Below are 18,779 nucleotides of genomic sequence, written 5' to 3'. Positions count from 1 at the left end.
ACCACCGAGTCTCCAGCCTGTGTCTTGTGTCCGACGAAATCTTTCATCACATAAAATTGCTCTTCAAAGGTCTTCAAAATATGTGATCTTGCCTTTTGTTTTTCCTTCAATGCAAACACAAAAATCAATGTATATTTTTGTTTTTAGTTGATCATAAATGTAGGTGTGTACTCAGCTTCATTGTGCTATTGATTTCCCTTTACTAGTCAGCTCCTTTGTTTCTATCCTCATCCTCCTGTTCAAAGCCTTTTTTTCCTTTCTGTTGTAGCTCTAAACCAATAACAAAAAAATTATATGTATACAAAGTGCGAAGTCTAATGAAAACAATACATAAACCCAGGATTTAATTACCCAAAATGTGTTCCACTTTCAGATGGCTCAGTGGAAGAACCTGACATGTCAGCCTGTTTCTGCCCGGACCACAAGGCCCCCATGGTGCTTTTCCTGGACAGAGTTTACGGCATAGAGGACCAGAGCTTCCTGCTGCAACTGCTTGAGGTCGGCTTCCTGCCTGACCTACGAGCCTCGGCCTCTTTGGACACGGTGAGTGAGAGAAAACTTTCACTGCAACATTTATGTCTGCAGACGCCTTTTTAAAAACCCTTTGCAAAATTAACATCTGTGTACAGGTTCCTTAAAAAAGCCTGTTCTAGTATGTGTGACTATAATTAGATAAGGTTACATTTCAAGTTGCGAGTAGGTTGATACTTAAATGACAATAGACAGTAGTAATGTGATAGCTGGAGTAGAGGTGGGCAATAAAGGTTTGTAAATTAAATGAATGAAATAAATTAAATATAATGATATAAATGTTGAAGATTTTACAACAAAACACAAGATTTTTGTCACATCCACAGTCTACTGAGCCGTGCAAAAACAAACATTTGTTCAAAAAACCCCTCACTTAATACAGAACAATTCCAATGTTAGAAGCTTCTAAAAAAGCACCACTCAACCATATTGTCCCAGGGGCCCTGGAGATATTTTCACTATAATTCTGTTGATGTATACACACTCCACGCAAAGCACACCACATTTTCAAAACGCCATGAATTAAAAGAGAAATAAATAGCCATTCTTCTAATCAGGCCACGTGTTGAATTTAATGTCCTTGCCAACATCAGCTGTGATTAAACCTCAAAAGTAAACATATTTGGAATAAATACATTTTTCAATGCATCATGTCAGCCATTTGCTGTGTAATTCGGCCAATTCTAATAATTCTTATCAAGCTACATCACTCCACATTCTCTCTCTCTCTCTCTCTCTCTCTCTGTATATAATATAATATATATATGTATATATAATATATATATGTGTGTTTATATATGTGTATATATATATATATATATATGTGTGTGTGTGTCTGTGTGTGGAGAATGTGGAGTGACTGAGTGACGTAGCTTTTAAGAACTATTAGAATATAGAAAAATATATTCGAACGCACCTCGTCATTTAATGTTTTTTCCTTATTTTCATGAATATCTACATTGTAGGTTCTCACTGAAGGCATCAAAACTATGAATGAACACATTGAATTATGTGGTAAACAAAAAAGTGTGAAATAACCAAACATGTTTTATATTCTAGATTCTTCAGAACAGCCACCCTTTGCTTTGATTGCTGCTTTGCTCACTCTCTCTCTGAGCTTCATGAGGTCGTCCCCTGAAATGGTTTTCCAACAGTCTTGAAGGAGTTCCCAGAGATGCTGAGCCCCTGTTGGTCCTTTTGCCTTCACTCTGCTCCATCTCATCCCAAACCATCTGGGTTGGGTGTAGGTCAGGTGACTTGAGGCCAGGTCATCTGACGCAGCACTCCGTCACTCTCCTTGGTCTAATAGTCCTCCCACAGCCTGGAGGTGTGTTTGAGGTCGTTGTCCTGATGAAAAATAAATGATGGTCCAGCTAAACACAAACTGGATGGGCTGGCGTGTTGCTGCAGGACGCTGTGGTAGCCATGCTGGTTCAGTGTGCCTTCAGTTTTGAATAAATCCCCACCAGTGTCACCAGCAAAGCCCCCCCACACCATCACACCTCCTCCTCCATGCTTCACGGTGGGAGCCATGCATGTAGAGACCATCCGGTCACCTTTTCTGCGTCACACAAAGACACGGCAGGTGGAACCAAAGATCTCAAACTTGGACTCAGACCAAAGCACAGACTTCCACTGGTCTGATGTCCATTCCTTGTGGTTCTTGGTTCAAACAAATCTCTTCTGCTTGTTGCTTTACCTTAGCAGTGGTTTCTTAGCAGCGATTCAACCATAAAGGCCTGATTGGTGCAGTCTCCTCTGGAGTTGATGTAGAGATGTGTCTGCTACCAGAACTCTGTGTGCCATTTATCTGGGCTCCAGCCTGAGGTGCTGTTAACTTGTGATTTCTGAGGCTGGTGACTCAGATGAACTCATCCTCAGCAGCACAGGAGACTCTTGGTCTTCTTTCCTAGGGAGGTCCTCATGTGAGCCAGTTTCGTTGTGGTGCCTGATGGTTTCTGCAACTGCACTTGAAGACACATTCAAAGTTTTTCAAATTTTCTGGACTGACTGACCTTCAGTTCTTAAAGTATTGATGGACTGTCGTTTCTCTTAACTTAGCTGGCTGGTTCTTGCCATCATATGAATCCTAACAGTTGTCAAATGGAGCTGTCAGCTGTGCACCAACCTGACTTCTGCACAACACAACTGATGGTCCCAACCTCATTAGGAAGGCAAGAAATTCCACAAATGAACCCTGACAAGACAAACCTGGGAAGTGAAAACCTTTTTCAGGTGATGACATCATGAAGCTCACTGAGAGAAGACCAAGGGTTTGCAGCGCTGTCAACAAAGCAAAGGGTGGCTACTTTGAGGAATCTAAAGTATAAAACACATTTACAGATATTCTGTGATTTTTTTCTTCACGCTATAATTCTTGCATCATATATTTGGTGTCTACAGTATGTGTCTAAAATGGAGAAAGTAGTAAAAAAAAGTCAAACTTTGGACTGGTCGCGTATATCCCATTTGTGGAATCCTTAATTGTCCACCTACAACCTACTGTATAAGAGTGTATTGAGCTCTGTTGGTTTGATGTATTTATTGTGCCAAGAAAGTGTTAAATTTGAAGTGAACTAGATCAGTAGGAGCTGTTCACATATGTTTTTCAACAGAAATCATCAGCAATGATTGGTGATCCAGAGTGTGTTAGCTAGGATACAGTAACCTTCTATATACTGTATTTGCCAACTTTATAAGAACTTACCTGAAATATCTCCGAAATCTTGACAATGATCCACTCATCTTGATAGGTGAGGATTGTGTGAAGAAGTGAGGCTGCTCCGTTCTTCAGCTACCGTGTGTGTGTTGTTGTTGTGTGTCCCACAGGAGGTGTTGAGCACCACTGAGACGGCGCTGGCCATGAACAGGTACATCGGCTCAGCTGTGCTGCCTCTGCTGACCCGCTGTGCCACTCTCTTTGCCAGCACAGAGCACTACACACAGCTGGTCGACTCCACGCTTCAAACCATCTATCGACTGTCCAAGGGTCGCTCGCTCACCAAAGCCCAAAGGGACTCCATTGAGGAGTGTCTGCTGGCCATTTGCAAGTAAGGCCTGCTGAACTTTGGGGACACTCATCTGAGATTTTCCATTAAAACCTGGAATCAAATTAAACACAAAAGCATCTACACTGACAGAGCAACAGATGAAATTTTCTCTTTTTTCCCTGGCTTCAGTTTTCACTGGTTGAACTCTTGATGATGTTAAAGATTTCAGCATTTTATACCTTGATGGGCACCTTATGTTACTGGACAAAATGTCTTAGCCCCAAATTTCTCCAGGTACCTCATGAAGAAACAAAAGCTTTCATGAGCTCAAGTGCATCATCTCGTCTGGTCCGTGTCTTCTTTATGCAGCCCTATGCTGAAACTACAACACTTCCTGTTTCGCCCTATCATGAACTTAGAGGTAGTTAAACTGACTGCACCAGCTAGTTTCACAGTGCATACTTTATTTGTCTTAAACTCAAATCAAAGTGTGTATGGACTGCTGAGCATACAGCTGGTTGCAAAGTACTTAAGAGTTTGTAAATGAATGTTTGTGGACAGTTTTGGACAGTTGTAAGCTGTCAGTTACCATTAGCGTCAAGCTAACTGTGTCTGGCTCTTCCCTTCGTTCTGGAGTCATAGGGGAGTGATGCAGGAGCAAATTAATGTCTTTGTGCACACTTTTTAAGGTGAACTGTCACATAAAGAATATCAACAACTTTGAAAGACATGTTGTGAATAAAAGTGTATTCAGGGAGAAATGTTAGGCTGAGCTGAGCAAGGAGACTTTGGAGGTAAGTCGTAAAGGTGTACACCGATCATGAAGAACATCTTACCCCCTACATGTACTGAGAGAGTATCATTTATTTTAATCTGCTAAATCAGATTTATGTCTGACTGATATAAAATACTGCCACCTAAATGTCACATGTTGTCTGGGTAACCTGTGACCAAACAGCAATTGCAGAGATTTTGAGCCCACCTAAACTGATGTAATTCTTGCTCTTTAATTTTTAATTTTTTTTTTTTTTTTTTTGAGGTGGCAAAGTAAGCATTTAGCATTCCCAGTATGTGGTCAGTCTCTCAAATGACGCTAAAATCATTGAAAACAGAACTGGGCTTTACATGCACTTGGGGCGTTATTGTATGCAAACATTCTGGGTAGGCATGTTGCTAGATTTGTATGTCACTATTTTTTTTTTGGCCGGAAAAACTTGAAAAAATATCGCTGCTTTTGATATTTTTTTTGTACTAAACAATTGGCTGTTTTGTTTTTTTAATTCCTTGTATGATGCCAGTAATGCTGAAAATAGCTGCCGACTGGTTATAAAAGCAGAATTTTCCTAAGATTTCTCAAATACATAAAAACAAAACATACATCAAGTCAATCTCTTTGAGATTGTGTGTCTTTGTTGAGTTAATGAACCGGATGCATTTGCACCAAGTTTTGAAAACAATGCGGCAAATTCCTGTTGTTGTCTGTATTTTTGCCTGAAAAACAATACTTGTTCATATATATATATATATACTGTATATATATATTTGAACTTTTTCCACAGGCATCTGCGTCCCTCCATGATGCAGCAGCTGCTCCGTCGGCTGGTGTTTGATGTTCCCATGCTCACTGAATACTACAACATACCTCTGCGGGTGAGACAAGGGATACCATGTTTAATACATGATTGAATACAATAAAATGTATAATTGTCATCTGTCCACATGAAGGCAGGTATTTTTACCCCCTTGTATATTCATGTAGTTTAAGCTACTTTGGTGTTCTATGTATTACTTATTGTCCCACTTTCAGGTCACTAAAGCAATGATATTGAAACAATTTCAAGCTGATTTTTTAATATGTTCTTGTATATTTAATCTTCAGCTACTGACCAATCACTATGAGCAAAACTGGAAGTACTACTGCCTGCCATCTGGTATGGGCACCTTCGGTATCGCATCAGAGGAGGAGCTCCTCCTTACCAAGAAACTTTTCTGGGGAATATTTGACTCCCTTTCTCAGAAGGTACAACCAGACACCAAGTTGTATAGATTATATTATTATAATATTTTCACTCTCACATTCTAGTGGTGATTGCTCCTGCCTTTGTGTGCTGCTGTTTTTTTTAGCATTTTGTTTTGTGAAAATCTTGAATTTTCACCACTCGGCTGCAGCTCTCCTGAGAGAAGAAGTTAGGTAGGCAGAGGTAGTGAAGTGAAAGCTCAATGAAGTGCTTTCGAGCGCTGTAGCTGAGGTGAAGATGAAACAGATGAATCATTTATCAGTCTGTGACAGGCTGCCACTTAGTGCAGACTCTTCATGCTCTCTGCCTTTCTCGTTTTTCTTCTTTCTCCATCTCTTCTCTGCTCAGTCTTTCCATCTAATAGCTTCAATAATTAGCTTCAAGAACTGCAGAAAAGATGGTGGAAAAAAACTGTTTTTTTTTTTAAACCCTGTTTGTACTCTCCCCTGCAGAAATATGATGCTGATCTTTTCAAAATGGCCAACTCATGTCTCTGTGCCATTGCTGGAGCACTTCCTCCAGACTTTGTGGATGCCAGTTTGGGAGCAACACTTGAGAAACATGTATCAGTAGATGCACAGGGCAACTTTGACCCCAAACCCATAAATACTGCCAAGTGAGTGGTCTGAAAATGCAGAGTGTTGCAGGAATGAGTCCTATAAATCCGCAAATAAGTTAGCATTCTTGAACGTCAGGTACCCACATCTCAAAGTCAGTGTTTGTTTGTTTTTTGGAACGGGTTTAATTAAGCTAGTCGTGGTGATATTGAAAACACGTGTCATTTACACTCCAAAAAATAATAAAGATTGTATTCATTTGTGGAGATTGCAAATTATTGTTTGCCACAGAGCTTATTTTCTGCACTAATCCAAAATCCTATTTAAAAATCCCACTGGCTTTTGGTTGAGGGAAACCATGACAATGCTAACCTCTGGGTTGGCCTCCAAATATACATCATGCCTGCAGCACTCTACTGACTTTTGGTGTTGAATTAATGAGCAAGTAAATATTGTTCCCTCAATTACAGCTTTTTTTGTTTAAAAAGAATTTGCGAGTATTGCAAGTTTCAAATTTATACCTGTGAGATACACAAGCAAAATGTCCTATTGACAACAAATACTCAAAATAAATATATTACATAAATACTAGCCAACATTATCTCCATTTTCTCTTTTGCAGTATCTCCCTACCTGAAAAACTTGATTACATTGCCAACAAATATGCAGAGCATTCCCATGATAAGTGGTCCTCGGAGAAGGTTTGTTTGTGTTTTCAAAGTTCCCATCAGTCTGTGTGATTTTTCCTTTTATGGCATTTCTTGGAGACAGTAGAGACACAAAGAGAGAGTGTCTGTAATGCATTTTACATTATCTGGATGTCGCAGGTGTCAGCAGGCTGGAAACTTGGAGACAGTTTGGATGAGAAAGCCAAAAAGCATCCACTGCTGAAGCCTTACAAAGCTCTGAGTGAGAAGGTACTAGCACAGTGGAACAAAGACTGCTGGGAAAGCATGAAATAATCTCAGACACCAGATCAGTCCTGCAGATAGATAACAGAAGGGAGACAAGACAGTGATTTTATGCCATAAAGTGAGTGTTAAACTTGTTGTTGTAGGAGAGAGAAACGTACCGGTATCCAGTGAAGGAGTCGTTGAAGAGCATGCTCGCTATGGGCTGGAACATTGAGAGGACCAAGGAGGGAGAAGCTATGTTCCAACAACGAGAGAGTGAAAAACAACGAAAGATCTCAGACTCTCAGGTAACATCCTGTTACATTGTTAAAAAACTATTATAATACCATAAAAGTTTGCTATTTCCTTTTATGAATCATCTCAGCTCAATAGCACAGCATTATTTAATCTAGCGTTTCACAGCTTTCAAACAAACAATGAAATACTTAATCTGTTATTGTCCAGCCACTCAAATCACAACAATAAAAATGGGAGTCATCAGTCATCAGTATTGAAGTATAACTTTAAAGTAAAGACTGTATAAAAGAAGTGGACCGAGCCTCAGGGTCCGAAGTAAAGTAGTTCATTCCCAACACCACTTCTCTTGTCATTTGTTAAAATCGCTGGTTTCTTCAACTCCTCTGCAATACAGCATAATGCTATGGAATTATGGCGCCATTTAGAGAAACGCAACTAATTAAACAAATCAAACTGAGCAGAAGTTGGAAATGGATGACGGTAGAAGGCAGGCATCGGGGCCTGGCTACCTTGCTACTGACGCTGTAATCTCAGTTCAGAACCTACAAAACCATGGGTGACATCTGCGTGGCTCTGTCCTCTCCCTCTGTACAGCTGATGCTCAGGGGTCATGTTGTCAGCTACTGTCTGTACCTTACAATGTTTACAGTAGTTCATTTATGAATTATAGCTGGTATGAATATCAAAGCTCACCAAATATTCAGTTTTTTGTTTTCGTTTCAGAAAAGTCACTGCTTTGTTGTTTCACTGTCAGAATACGATCAATTTGGTCAGACAACAATTGGAAAGTCCTGAAGTATTTGGATCCTCATTGCATTTATCATTTGCAATGTTGAAATACGGCTCTGTACTTATTCTCTGTCTGTCTGTCTTTGCAGGTTAATGGATTCAGTCCTGCTCCGACAGACCTACATAATGTCACTTTGTCTCGAGAGTTACAGGTACTTTTGAGTCTCCAATTGTTTTCAGTGTCAGATTGTTCCAAGGTACAGGAACGTAATTCCTATGAACAATGTTCAAAGAGGTTTGAAGTGATATTACATTTTAGAAAGATGATGTTGATTCAGTCACTAACCAGCAATAAACACAAACTACAGCTCAGGCTGACTGGAATATCAGTGGAAATAGAATTTATCTGATGGTGCGAGATGAGAAGTCAATCAAAAGTTTTACTTGAATATGAGTAAGAAACGTCATGGCAGTCTATCCACTAGTGTTGGAAATGTTTCACCTAAAAGTATAAATGTCAACTTTGAGGTGGCGGTGAGGAAAAAGCCAGGAAATAACAAAAGCTATTGGAATCATCCTCCGGAGACCATGAATGTCACAGTTCAAAGTTGAGCTGTTTTGTTCTGGATCAAAGTGTGCCTTAAACACAAAGACAGCATGGATGCAGTTCAGTTGTCTCATTCTTACTGTGACTGCAGGGCATGGTTGAGGTGGTCGCAGAGAACTATCACAACATTTGGGCCAAGAAGAAGAAAACAGAGCTCGTTAGCAAAGGTAAGAAATCGGTCAGAAATACACTATTACATTTGACACGATGATTACTGTTTTGTGAGCTTTGGTTTGAACCCCCCCCCCCCCCCCCCCCCCCCCCTCAAGGAGGAGGGACCCACCCACTGCTGGTGCCCTATGATACCCTGACCGCTAAAGAGAAGTACAGAGACAGAGAAAAGGCCCAGGAGCTCTTCAAGTTCCTGCAGATCAGTGGCTATGTTGTCACAAGGTCAGCTTTCCCTCCCATCTGATGTTTACTGTCGGAGTATAAATGATCATAATATCACAAAGCAATTTTGAGGTTATTATACATGGTTCTACTTGTACCAACCATTTACATGTGCTTTCTTTTTTTTTTTTTTTTGCAGAACAGTTTAAATGGTAGTCTGATGTGTGATTTTGTCATGTGGCAGGGGTCTGATGGACCTGGAGCAGGACTCGTCATCCATGGAGAAACGCTTTTCCTACAAGTTTCTCAAGAGGCTCTTGAAATGTGTTGACTCTGCTCAGGAGTTTATTGCACACCTTGGTGAGTTTATGGCATCTTGAGAACAGATGCACTGAGTCAACTTTTGGAAATTCTGAATTCTATGATGGTGCAACTAATCTTTGTTAATCCAGAGGCTATGGCCACCAGCGGGAAGACGGACAAATCCCCTCATGACCAGGAAATCAAGTTCTTTGCGAAGGTCTTTTTGAAGAAACTTGATCTGAAATGTTGTCAAATGTACCTTTATTATCTTCGATATCTTGATCTGCATTTCTTCTCTCCAGGTTTTACTCCCGCTGATAGACCAAACCTTAAAGAACCACTGTCTCTACTTCCTTTCGACGCCCAGCAAGAACCTGAGCAGCTGTGGCTGTGCCTCCAACAAAGAGAAGGAGATGGTCACCAGGTACGTGACCCACCTTCATCATCATTGCCAGCGTTTGACTTTTCCCTCTTGTGTCTTTTGCTTCCTTTCAGCTCTTCTTTCTTTTCTCTCAGCCTTCTGTTCAGCTCTGCTCTCACCTTCTCTCTTTTCCAGCCTTTTCTGTAAGTTGGCAGCTCTTGTCAGACACAGGATTTCTCTCTTTGGTAAGGCTGCCCTCTCCACGCTCGTGTGCCTCTTTGTTTTGAATCTTAGTCTACATCAAAAGTATATTTTCGTCTCACAGGAAGTGACTCTGCAGTGATGGTGAGCTGTCTACACATCCTCACTCACTCACTTGACACCAGGTCAGTACAATGTTTTGCTACAACTGTGAATGCTCCCTTTCACTGTGTTTTGCAAGAAAAGAAGCCTCAATGCTTCCTCTCTCCTCTCTCAGGACAGTGATGAAGTCAGGTGCTGAGCTGGTCAAGGCCGCGTTTAGGACCTTCTTTGAGAACGCAGCCGAGGACCTGGAGAAACTTGTTGAAATGCTGAAACTGGGGAAGTTCATGCAGTCACGCGCCCAGATGAAGAGTGTCAGTCAGAGCATCAACTATGTGACCGTGGCGCTGCTGCCCATCCTCACTGCCTTCTTCGAACACATCCGAACATATGGGTTCGGAGTGGATCTGCTGTGTGAGTTCACTCCCCCATTCATCCAGGAGTTTTGTTTTGTTGAAAGTAGGGCCTGACTGACATGAGGTTCGGGGACCAATCCAGATTGCACGGAGAAAAGCAATTTTCAATTCCTTGATTACCTGACTGATGTTCTTTATGTACTGTATAATTTTTTTTAAAAAGCAGCTTTAGAAATGAATACTGCCTCCGTGATGCGTGCCTATCAAGGCAAGCCTATTTAGATGATCTGCTGGAAAATCATTTCAAAAGACATGAGCCAACTTGCCCCAAATAAAAAAATAAACATGCTGACATCAGCAGTTATCATCCAACACAAAGACCAACACCGATACATCTGGTTGGTCAGACTTGTTCCAGTTGAATGTTTTTCATTTCATCTTGCTGTCCTCCTTTTTATCATGTTATAGTTCATTTTTATTCATAATGACAGTGTATTCAAGTTGAATAAAGCTGTGTGTGCGTGCGTGCGTGCGTGCGTGCGTGTGTGTGTGTGTGTGTGTTTTAGTGGATGATGTGCAGCTGTCCTGCTACCGAATCCTGACCTGTTTCTACTCTCTGGGAACAGGAAAGAACATCTTAGTGGAGAGGTAGGAGGCCCATCTGCTTTTAAAGCAGGCAGCAGAACCAATTCCGATTTAATCATCAGGTTTATGTACTTGTTAACAATAAACTGTGGTCATAATTGGACGAGATAGTTTTCAAGAAATGTGCAACGAATGCGGATGAGAGGACGGCTGGCATGATGATAATTTGATTTTATGAAATTCTATTATAAAGTTCATAGCCCATGGGAGATGACACAGTAGAACAACCAAATGCTTTGAATGTCTTTCATTAAAACTGTGAATGTCTGAGGTTATTCCCTGACCGTCTGTCACATCACGAAAACACCCTTCAATTTTCTTCATCTGAGCCACATCCAACTGTAAAATACCCAATGAAAGAGTGTGACCACAACTATAGTTTGGCTGTCTGGTGTGAATTCAACCTGATATGATGCTCAAGGCTCAATGGAAACGGGATATTAGGATTAAAGATGTTGCTTGCAGTAAACCCAAATTGCATAGTCACCAGCAACAAGGCTTGGGGGTTTCAGGGCTCTTTCCAAACACAAATGATATATTTGAAGTATTTTGCTTATATGTTGTAATAAGAGGTGGCAAAAAGACTTAACATTCAGTGGAAGTACAGGTGTTTGAGTAAATAGTTTGAATCAGTCTTTTTTTCCACACAAGTAGAAGCAAAGACGTATAGGCTCTGTACTGGAAAGTATAAAGTAATGAGTCCTTTCTTTAACACTGTTTTTATGATCTTCAAAAACACAAATAATCAAAAACAGTATAACTGAGTATGAAGTGTGTGTTTGAGGCAACAAAAACCTTAAGATAATGTAGTTATTTATGATGTTTGGCTATTGTGTTGGGAATAATCATAAAAAAAAGTCCCCAGTGAAAAGTTGTAAAGTAAAGTACAAATTCCTTATAAATGTACTTGTCGAAACTAATAAAGAATTTGTTCTTTGCTTCCTCACATTTCTGGTTGTCAGGTAGAATTTTCCTCCTATCTACCTGTGCCAATCGTCTTTTTTTTTGTCACCTTTAATTTGTTGGCTTCACTTGTTTTTACATGTTGCTTCGCAGACATCTGCCAGCTCTGGGAGAGAGTCTGGCCACTCTGGTGGGGGCCATGCCCGTTGCGTTCCTGGAGCCCCATCTCAACGCCTACAACGCACTCTCAGTCTTCAACACCAAAACTCCTCGAGAGAGGGCCAGTGAGTTTCCACCTTTGATCATCATCCTACCTTTAGTATCACCATGGTCTTTTACTGCTGTTAAATAAGTGATGCGGTGTCTTTCCTAGTCCTGAGCATGCCCGACACAGTGGAGGAAATGTGTCCAGAGATGCCTCGACTCGACAGGCTGCTGAAAGATGTCAGCGACGTTGCAGAGTCTGGCGCACGCTACAGTGAGATGCCACAGGTCAGAGCTTGATGATGTATGCGTGAAAAGTGGTGCATTCTTGATGCATTTGGACTCAAACCAACATTGTAACTGCTTCTACGTAGAGGAACTGCCATCTAGGAAGTGAAGGACCTAGTGTTAAAAATCAGTTCTGATCTTGCCTCGTGAAATCTCACACTACCCAATTTGCAATCACCAGAGCTTCTTCAGATTGATCTGAGAGCAACACCATTCAACATTTTCTCTGAAGATACACATTTTTGGGTGGATGAAGTAATGCATGTTAAAAAGTATATATTTTTTTGTAGTCAGTGGCTGATATTTTAGTTGAAATGTGACTACATACAGGGCTAAAAGTAGAAGGTACCATCAAGGAATTTGAACATGTGCTTTGAACGGTTCATATTCTCTAAAGAATCATAATTTTCTGACTTCAGTCAGTCGTTCTTGGAGGATATGGAACAAATCCTAGGATTCATAACAGACTGTTTTGTCTCCTGCAGGTCATCGAGGTGATCCTTCCCATGCTGTGTAACTATCTATCCTACTGGTGGGAGAAAGGCCCAGAGAACTCACCTCCAGACACCCTGTGCTGCACCATGGTGACCTCTGAGCACCTCAGCATCATCCTGGGAAACATCCTCAAGATCCTCAACAGCAACCTGGGCATTGATGATGCCCCCTGGATGAAGAGGATTGCAGGTAATTTACAGGCTCAAGGTTGTTGGTGAGATTCAGAAATGTGATCTGACAAGGTTCACCGTGGTCATCTTGCGTCATTGATTCTTTCGAGATGTCAGGTGAAGTTGCGTTGATTCCATATACATAGAATGCTTAACATTTTGGAGTTAGAAAAACAATGACCTGAGTTGTATTTGTAGTTAAGCTGTCCTCTTTCTATTCAAAATGTGTCTTAGAATGTTTAAACCCAGGTAAATTTGTATTCCAGGCAAAGTGTTAGTGCATTTCATTTAAGTGAAAGTGAAAACTCCCTATGTGTTCTGCATCTGATTTGCTTTAACTGAACTCATGCTATAAAAATAAGTGTGCTTATCCAAAAAAAAGTTGCTAAAATGACAATAAATGATGTAGTTTTGCAGTGTGGTAAGTCTAAGTACCGGAGCCAAAGATCCTCAGGGGTGACATCAGGCTTTATGTTCTTCTTCATCAGCTTCCTAGTGAAGAATATGTTTCCCTTGTCTGTCTCCAGTCTACTCTCAGCCAATTATCTGTAAAGCTGGAGCAGATCTGCTGAAGACGCACTTCTTACCCACGCTGGACAAACTCAAGAAGAAGACAGTGAAGGTAAAGCCTTCAATTCTATATTGCATATAGCAGCACAGGGATGACGTGTCTGTAGGCCGAGGCAGAAGTTAGTTCCCCTGATCAAAAGCCAGAAGGATTTGTAAGCCACATTTTGGATTATTGTTGTAAATTACCACCTTGTGTGATTTTTTGAACTTTTAACGCAATCATTAGAAACACAAAGCTAACATTATACTCAAGCAAAATGAAACAGGGACCTCACTATAACTAGCTTTGCAACGCTTCAGTTTTCAGCATGATCATGTTGAAATGTCCACAACTGCCTCCGTGCCACTTTTTGGCAACCAGCACTTTTAAGCCATAGAAATACTTTTCGAATTCTCAAGTTAGGTATTTAATGATGTATTATATGCTGCTTTTATTCAAGGGAGCTCATGTCTATGCTAATTTCCGGGTTGGTCTCCAAAAACAGTTCATCCGAGGTGATACTTTGTGATATTATGGTATACCTATTGCTAATTTGCAACTCTTACCCCTACAGTAGTTGGGCTTCTAGAAGTACAGTGGGACTAAAAAATACTTGTACTCTGTATCATAAAGTTATATGTAAGATATATGATTGAGTGGGAACACAATAAAATATATGTACCACAATAAAATAACGGGTGGCACGGTGGAGCAGTGGTCAGCACTGTGGCCTCACAGCAAGAAGGTTCCAGGTTCAAGTCCCGGCTCCATCACAGGATCTTTCTGTGTGAGTCTCCATGTTCCCCCTGTTCCTGTGTGGGTTCTCTCTGGTACTCCAGCTTCCTCCCACAGTCCAAAGACATCAAGAGGGGACGAGGCTGATTGATACTCTAAATTGACCGTAGGTGTGACTGTGAGTGTGAATGGTTGTCTGTCTCTATGTGTTGGCCCTGTGATGGACTGGTGACCTGTCCAGGGTGAACCCTGCCTCTCACCTGAAGGCTGCTGGGATAGGCTCCAGCCCCCCCCCCCCCCGCAACCCTTAACAGGATAAGTGGTAGAATGAAGGGATGGATGGACAATAAATTAACATTTAATTAACATTTCTGGTTGAATTGCCAGCATTTCACATGTAAAAGATTTTACATCTATAATGTTGCATTTGTGGTCTCACTGGTCTTTTCAACATTACGCTTATACACACCATCGGCTGAGCGTGTCACTCCCTGAGAGGGGGACGGGATGATCACAGTGGGTTTGATAGGGGTCAAGCTGTACTAACAAAATGATTACGTTCATGTGCTGCTCACGTAGGTTGTGTCTGAGGAGGAGCTGCTTAAGGCTGACAGTAAAGGTGACAACCAGGAGGCGGAGCTCCTCATTCTGGATGAGTTTGCTGTGCTCTGCAGGGACCTCTATGCATTCTACCCCATGCTCATTCGTTACGTGGATAACAACAGGTACAACTCTCTCTCTCTCTCACACACACACACACACACACACACACACACACACACACACACTCACACACACATAAAAGATAACCATCATAATCCATTTATTCTCTTACACTATAGTTGATGATTTATAAATCTGGGTTTTCTATCAAGAATATATCTTATTCTGTCTACACCAGGTCCAGGTGGCTGAAGGAGCCTGATGCAGACTCCACTCAGCTCTTCAGGATGGTGGCTGAGATCTTCATCCTCTGGTGCAAGTCGCATGTATGTATCATCAGATAGTACTGCAAACTTGTGTTTTCAAGGTTTCACATCACAGTACACGTTCTGATGACAGGATTTTGTTCTTCTCTGATTTAACATGTTGTCTCTGTCCTCCAGAACTTTAAGCGTGAGGAGCAAAACTTTGTGGTTCAAAATGAGATCAACAATTTGGGTTTCCTAACTGGAGAAGGCAAGGCGAAAATGTCTAAGGTACAGACTTAGATAATGCATAGGATATGGGTGAAGGCTAAATTAACAAGGATCTTTGTTTGAAGCGATAAACATCCCGATCCATTCCAGAACATTCTTAAAACATCCTGTTCTGTTTAAGATTCTCCTGCAGAGCTCTATATGACTTTGGAATAAGGATTCATATTGATCACCTTGCAACAAAGAAAATGTTACTTTTGGAGGAGAGCTTCCCTCAACTGGAATTATACAATCCCAATATGTCCACATTGGTAAAGGTTGTCACCCTGTAATGTTCCCACGGTTATTTAAAGGTTTGGGATATTATTTAGTGGCCCAGTTAGGGAACACAAGTGTAATCTGGGAATCCTCCAAAACTGTACTATGGAAGGATCAGAAAATATAATCATCACAAACTGAACTGCCCCCCCCCCCCCCTTCTTGAAGCAATTTTTGGTCTGACTGATTCTGATTTTATTGGAGGGTGTTAGATCCTTAGCTTTGGATCAAGTTATATGAAAGAGAATCCATCGTTAAATCCACCAAATTTAATTGAAAGAATAAAACAACAGAAAACGTACAATACAGGACGTAACAGAAAAGCTACTCCACTGTTTGTACAAGATGATTCTGTGTCTCTGCAGTCAGGTGGTGACCAGGAGAGGAAGCACAAGCGCCGCCGTGGAGAATACTACTCCATCCCAACCTCTCTGATTGTTGCCGCTCTGAAGAAGATGCTGCCCATCGGCCTGAACATGTGCACCCCTGGTGACCAGGAGCTCATCTCGCTGGCTAAGATACGATATAGTCTGGTGAGCCAACAACAAAAAAAAAACTTAACCTGAACCCTGGAATAGAAAGTGATGTTTTATGTGGAGGTGGCCCTTACATCCAGCCTCATGAGGTTGATAGAAATATAGTCCGTTAATCTAAAAGGAAAAAAAAAAAACACATTTTATTGCACAACAGAGAGGTGTTGCTTTGGTCAAGGCACTCTTGCTCACAGCAGTCTGTGGCACCTCCAGTGTTGCACTCCATTAAAAGTAGTACTTGTAGTTTTAATGGTCACATATTCCTCAAATATATATGTCAGAATGAAACTTCTGTTGAAATCTTTAACTTGTGCTGTTACGTAATTGACATATTTGTTCAATGATAATGTAGCTGATTGTGATTGCTGTGTATACACAGAGGTGCTGCTGATGTATGTACTCTTGAACATTAACCCTTCTCCACCGTAGAAAGACACAGATGATGAGGTAAAGGAGCACCTGCGTCAGAATCTCCATCTGCAGGACAAGGTAAGCAGAGTGAGGACGAATGCAAATCCAAATAATGAATCTCCAAATCACCCATGCTTTCTGTATGGACGTGTGTGGACAGTGGTAGAAATAATAAATGATTTTCTGCTCTTGCGTTTAGTTGTTCATGGTTATTTTTGGATTTAACTGTTGTGTTGTAGTCTGATGACCCAGCAGTCCAGTGGCAGCTGAACCTGTACAGAGATGTGATGGTGAAGAGTGAGGAACGAGCCGACCCAGAACACACAGTGGCCCGAGTCCAGAGCATCTCTGCAGCAGTTTTCCATCTGGAGCAGGTGACAACACAACATTTATTTGTATTTCCACTCACATCAGCACAAGTACGTTTCTGTTTTTTGTTTGCTGGTATTTAAACTAGAGCCTGGCTGACACAGTGCTGTGGCTGATAATATCGGCCGATGTTGACTTATTATATAGATTATACTGTCAGATGTGTGCCAATGTTCTTTACATAACCTGATTGAAGATGCTAGATATAATTTGTCATTTCTAAATTTCCAGCCAGCTTGGTTATTTCAATGCACTGATGTCCATCATTTTGGATTACCGTGAATGTACTGTCACACTGTAAATTCTCCTGCTTTCATTGCACGGAGACCAAAACCAAGATTTTAGGGATCACAAAGAAAAACAACACACATTTATTTTTTGACCAAAATGTCCAGAATTTTCTTACTTTATAATATCAGCCAAGGCCTTGAAAATCTTGTATCGGTTAAGTCTTGACCTCCGCTTTCTTGTCATGGAAAAAAACTAAATTTTTTAAAAAATGAGAACATTTTTTAACATTTTTTTCAAGGCTTTTTAAAAAAAATTTTTTTTTTTACATGTTCTGTTTACTCCAATCCATGTGATGCTGTTGCAAGTTGTGGATTTATCAGTTAGCCCATGGGAAGTCTAACAAAGGTCATTTTGATAATTCATTAAGAAATTTAACATGGAAAAACGACAAATATTTGCTATTTGCTGTAACTCCAGGGAATGGTTATTTTTCCTTTTTTTTTTTTTAAATCGAACATTGTAAATGCAAAATTGTCCTATGTTGCATGACTCTGTATTAGCTGTGGCTCAAAGACTTTTCACACCCTTTCACAAACACCAGTCACGCATGCACTCACTCCCTCACTCACACACAGATCGGAAGGCTACCATGCAAGGTGCCAACCTAATCAGCAGGGGCATTTGGAGTTCAGCATCTTGGTAACAACACGACACGACCAGCGGTTGGGAAGGGGGATTATCAGACCGTTGGTCACTAGATGGCCACCTGAATACACCGCATTTTACAACCTTCTACATCAGGTTTACATCTGTCATTTCCTTGTAATGCAGGTGGAGCAGCCTCTGAGGAATAAGAAATGTGTGTGGCAGAAACTTCTGTCCAAACAGCGTAAGCGCGCGGTTGTGGCTTGCTTCCGAATGGCTCCCCTCTACAATCTACCCAGGTGCGTCTCCATTCTGGCACTGAAATACAAGCATCAATTACACAATTGTTGACATTACCACAGAATAAAGACATTAAGGTAATAAAAACACCTAACTTTTGATAACAAGTTGTAGTTGTGGGGGATTGGATATTTTGTTCTAGACTGTGTGACCATGTAAACCCCTCATCTCCTCCCTAATGACATTATCTCCTCTGTGTTGTTTTCTTGCATAATACTACCTCATCCCTCCCTCAGCTACAAAAATAATAATTACTTCCTGAATGGCTATCGGGAGGTTTGGCTGGAAACGGCTTTCAATGCCTCCAGCTTTGACCGCCTGTTCTCCCTGCTGACGGTAAAGTGAAACTACAGGGCGAATGCTTCATCTGTTCAACCCCTCCCCTTCATCTACCAGGCTGTGGACTGATCTCTGCCTAGCAACCGATTGTTTCTGCACTGTTGATTCTGATTGGTCAGCTAGAGTGAGTCACGAATTGACCAAAACAAACTTATTCGGAGAGTGGAAACCTGCAAGCTGCAGGCCTCTGTTTCGTTTCAGGTGTACGCTGAAGGAAGGAATGAAGAAAGGAAAGAAAGAAGAAATAAAGAACTAAATCTTCGCT

The 18,779-nt window shown here is 41.1% G+C and overlaps 1 protein-coding gene across 3 annotated transcripts in view; it reads left to right on the top strand.

The window, feature by feature from the left end:
- Positions 1–18,779, top strand: part of ryr3 (ryanodine receptor 3) — a 117,101-nt gene that overhangs the window by 78,011 nt on the left and 20,311 nt on the right. For 2 of the 3 annotated variants that reach the window (XM_086190243.1, XM_086190245.1), the window contains 29 exons: positions 374–543; positions 3,361–3,581; positions 5,081–5,171; positions 5,401–5,541; positions 5,992–6,155; positions 6,719–6,797; positions 6,924–7,013; positions 7,154–7,297; positions 8,126–8,188; positions 8,675–8,750; positions 8,853–8,976; positions 9,161–9,276; positions 9,369–9,436; positions 9,522–9,643; positions 9,776–9,825; positions 9,906–9,966; positions 10,059–10,297; positions 10,806–10,887; positions 11,941–12,071; positions 12,161–12,279; positions 12,765–12,963; positions 13,472–13,566; positions 14,809–14,954; positions 15,131–15,218; positions 15,336–15,428; positions 16,052–16,219; positions 16,649–16,708; positions 16,870–17,004; positions 18,062–18,174. In XM_086190243.1, the coding sequence (XP_086046369.1) occupies positions 374–543; positions 3,361–3,581; positions 5,081–5,171; positions 5,401–5,541; positions 5,992–6,155; positions 6,719–6,797; positions 6,924–7,013; positions 7,154–7,297; positions 8,126–8,188; positions 8,675–8,750; positions 8,853–8,976; positions 9,161–9,276; positions 9,369–9,436; positions 9,522–9,643; positions 9,776–9,825; positions 9,906–9,966; positions 10,059–10,297; positions 10,806–10,887; positions 11,941–12,071; positions 12,161–12,279; positions 12,765–12,963; positions 13,472–13,566; positions 14,809–14,954; positions 15,131–15,218; positions 15,336–15,428; positions 16,052–16,219; positions 16,649–16,708; positions 16,870–17,004; positions 18,062–18,174 (3,448 nt within the window). Of the gene's footprint in view, positions 1–373; positions 544–3,360; positions 3,582–5,080; positions 5,172–5,400; positions 5,542–5,991; positions 6,156–6,718; positions 6,798–6,923; positions 7,014–7,153; positions 7,298–8,125; positions 8,189–8,674; positions 8,751–8,852; positions 8,977–9,160; positions 9,277–9,368; positions 9,437–9,521; positions 9,644–9,775; positions 9,826–9,905; positions 9,967–10,058; positions 10,298–10,805; positions 10,888–11,940; positions 12,072–12,160; positions 12,280–12,764; positions 12,964–13,471; positions 13,567–14,808; positions 14,955–15,130; positions 15,219–15,335; positions 15,429–16,051; positions 16,220–16,648; positions 16,709–16,869; positions 17,005–18,061; positions 18,175–18,411; positions 18,512–18,779 lie in introns of all 3 variants that reach the window. The other variant, XM_086190244.1, reaches the window with a different exon arrangement.

This window comes from Aulostomus chinensis, chromosome 20 (assembly GCF_037954235.1).
Source record: "Aulostomus chinensis isolate RoL2024-O1b breed Wild chromosome 20, RoL_Achi_v1.0, whole genome shotgun sequence".
Taxonomy (NCBI): domain Eukaryota; kingdom Metazoa; phylum Chordata; class Actinopteri; order Syngnathiformes; family Aulostomidae; genus Aulostomus; species Aulostomus chinensis.
Note: the sequence above shows the minus strand (reverse complement) of the source record. Positions and strands in the feature narration are given on the sequence as shown.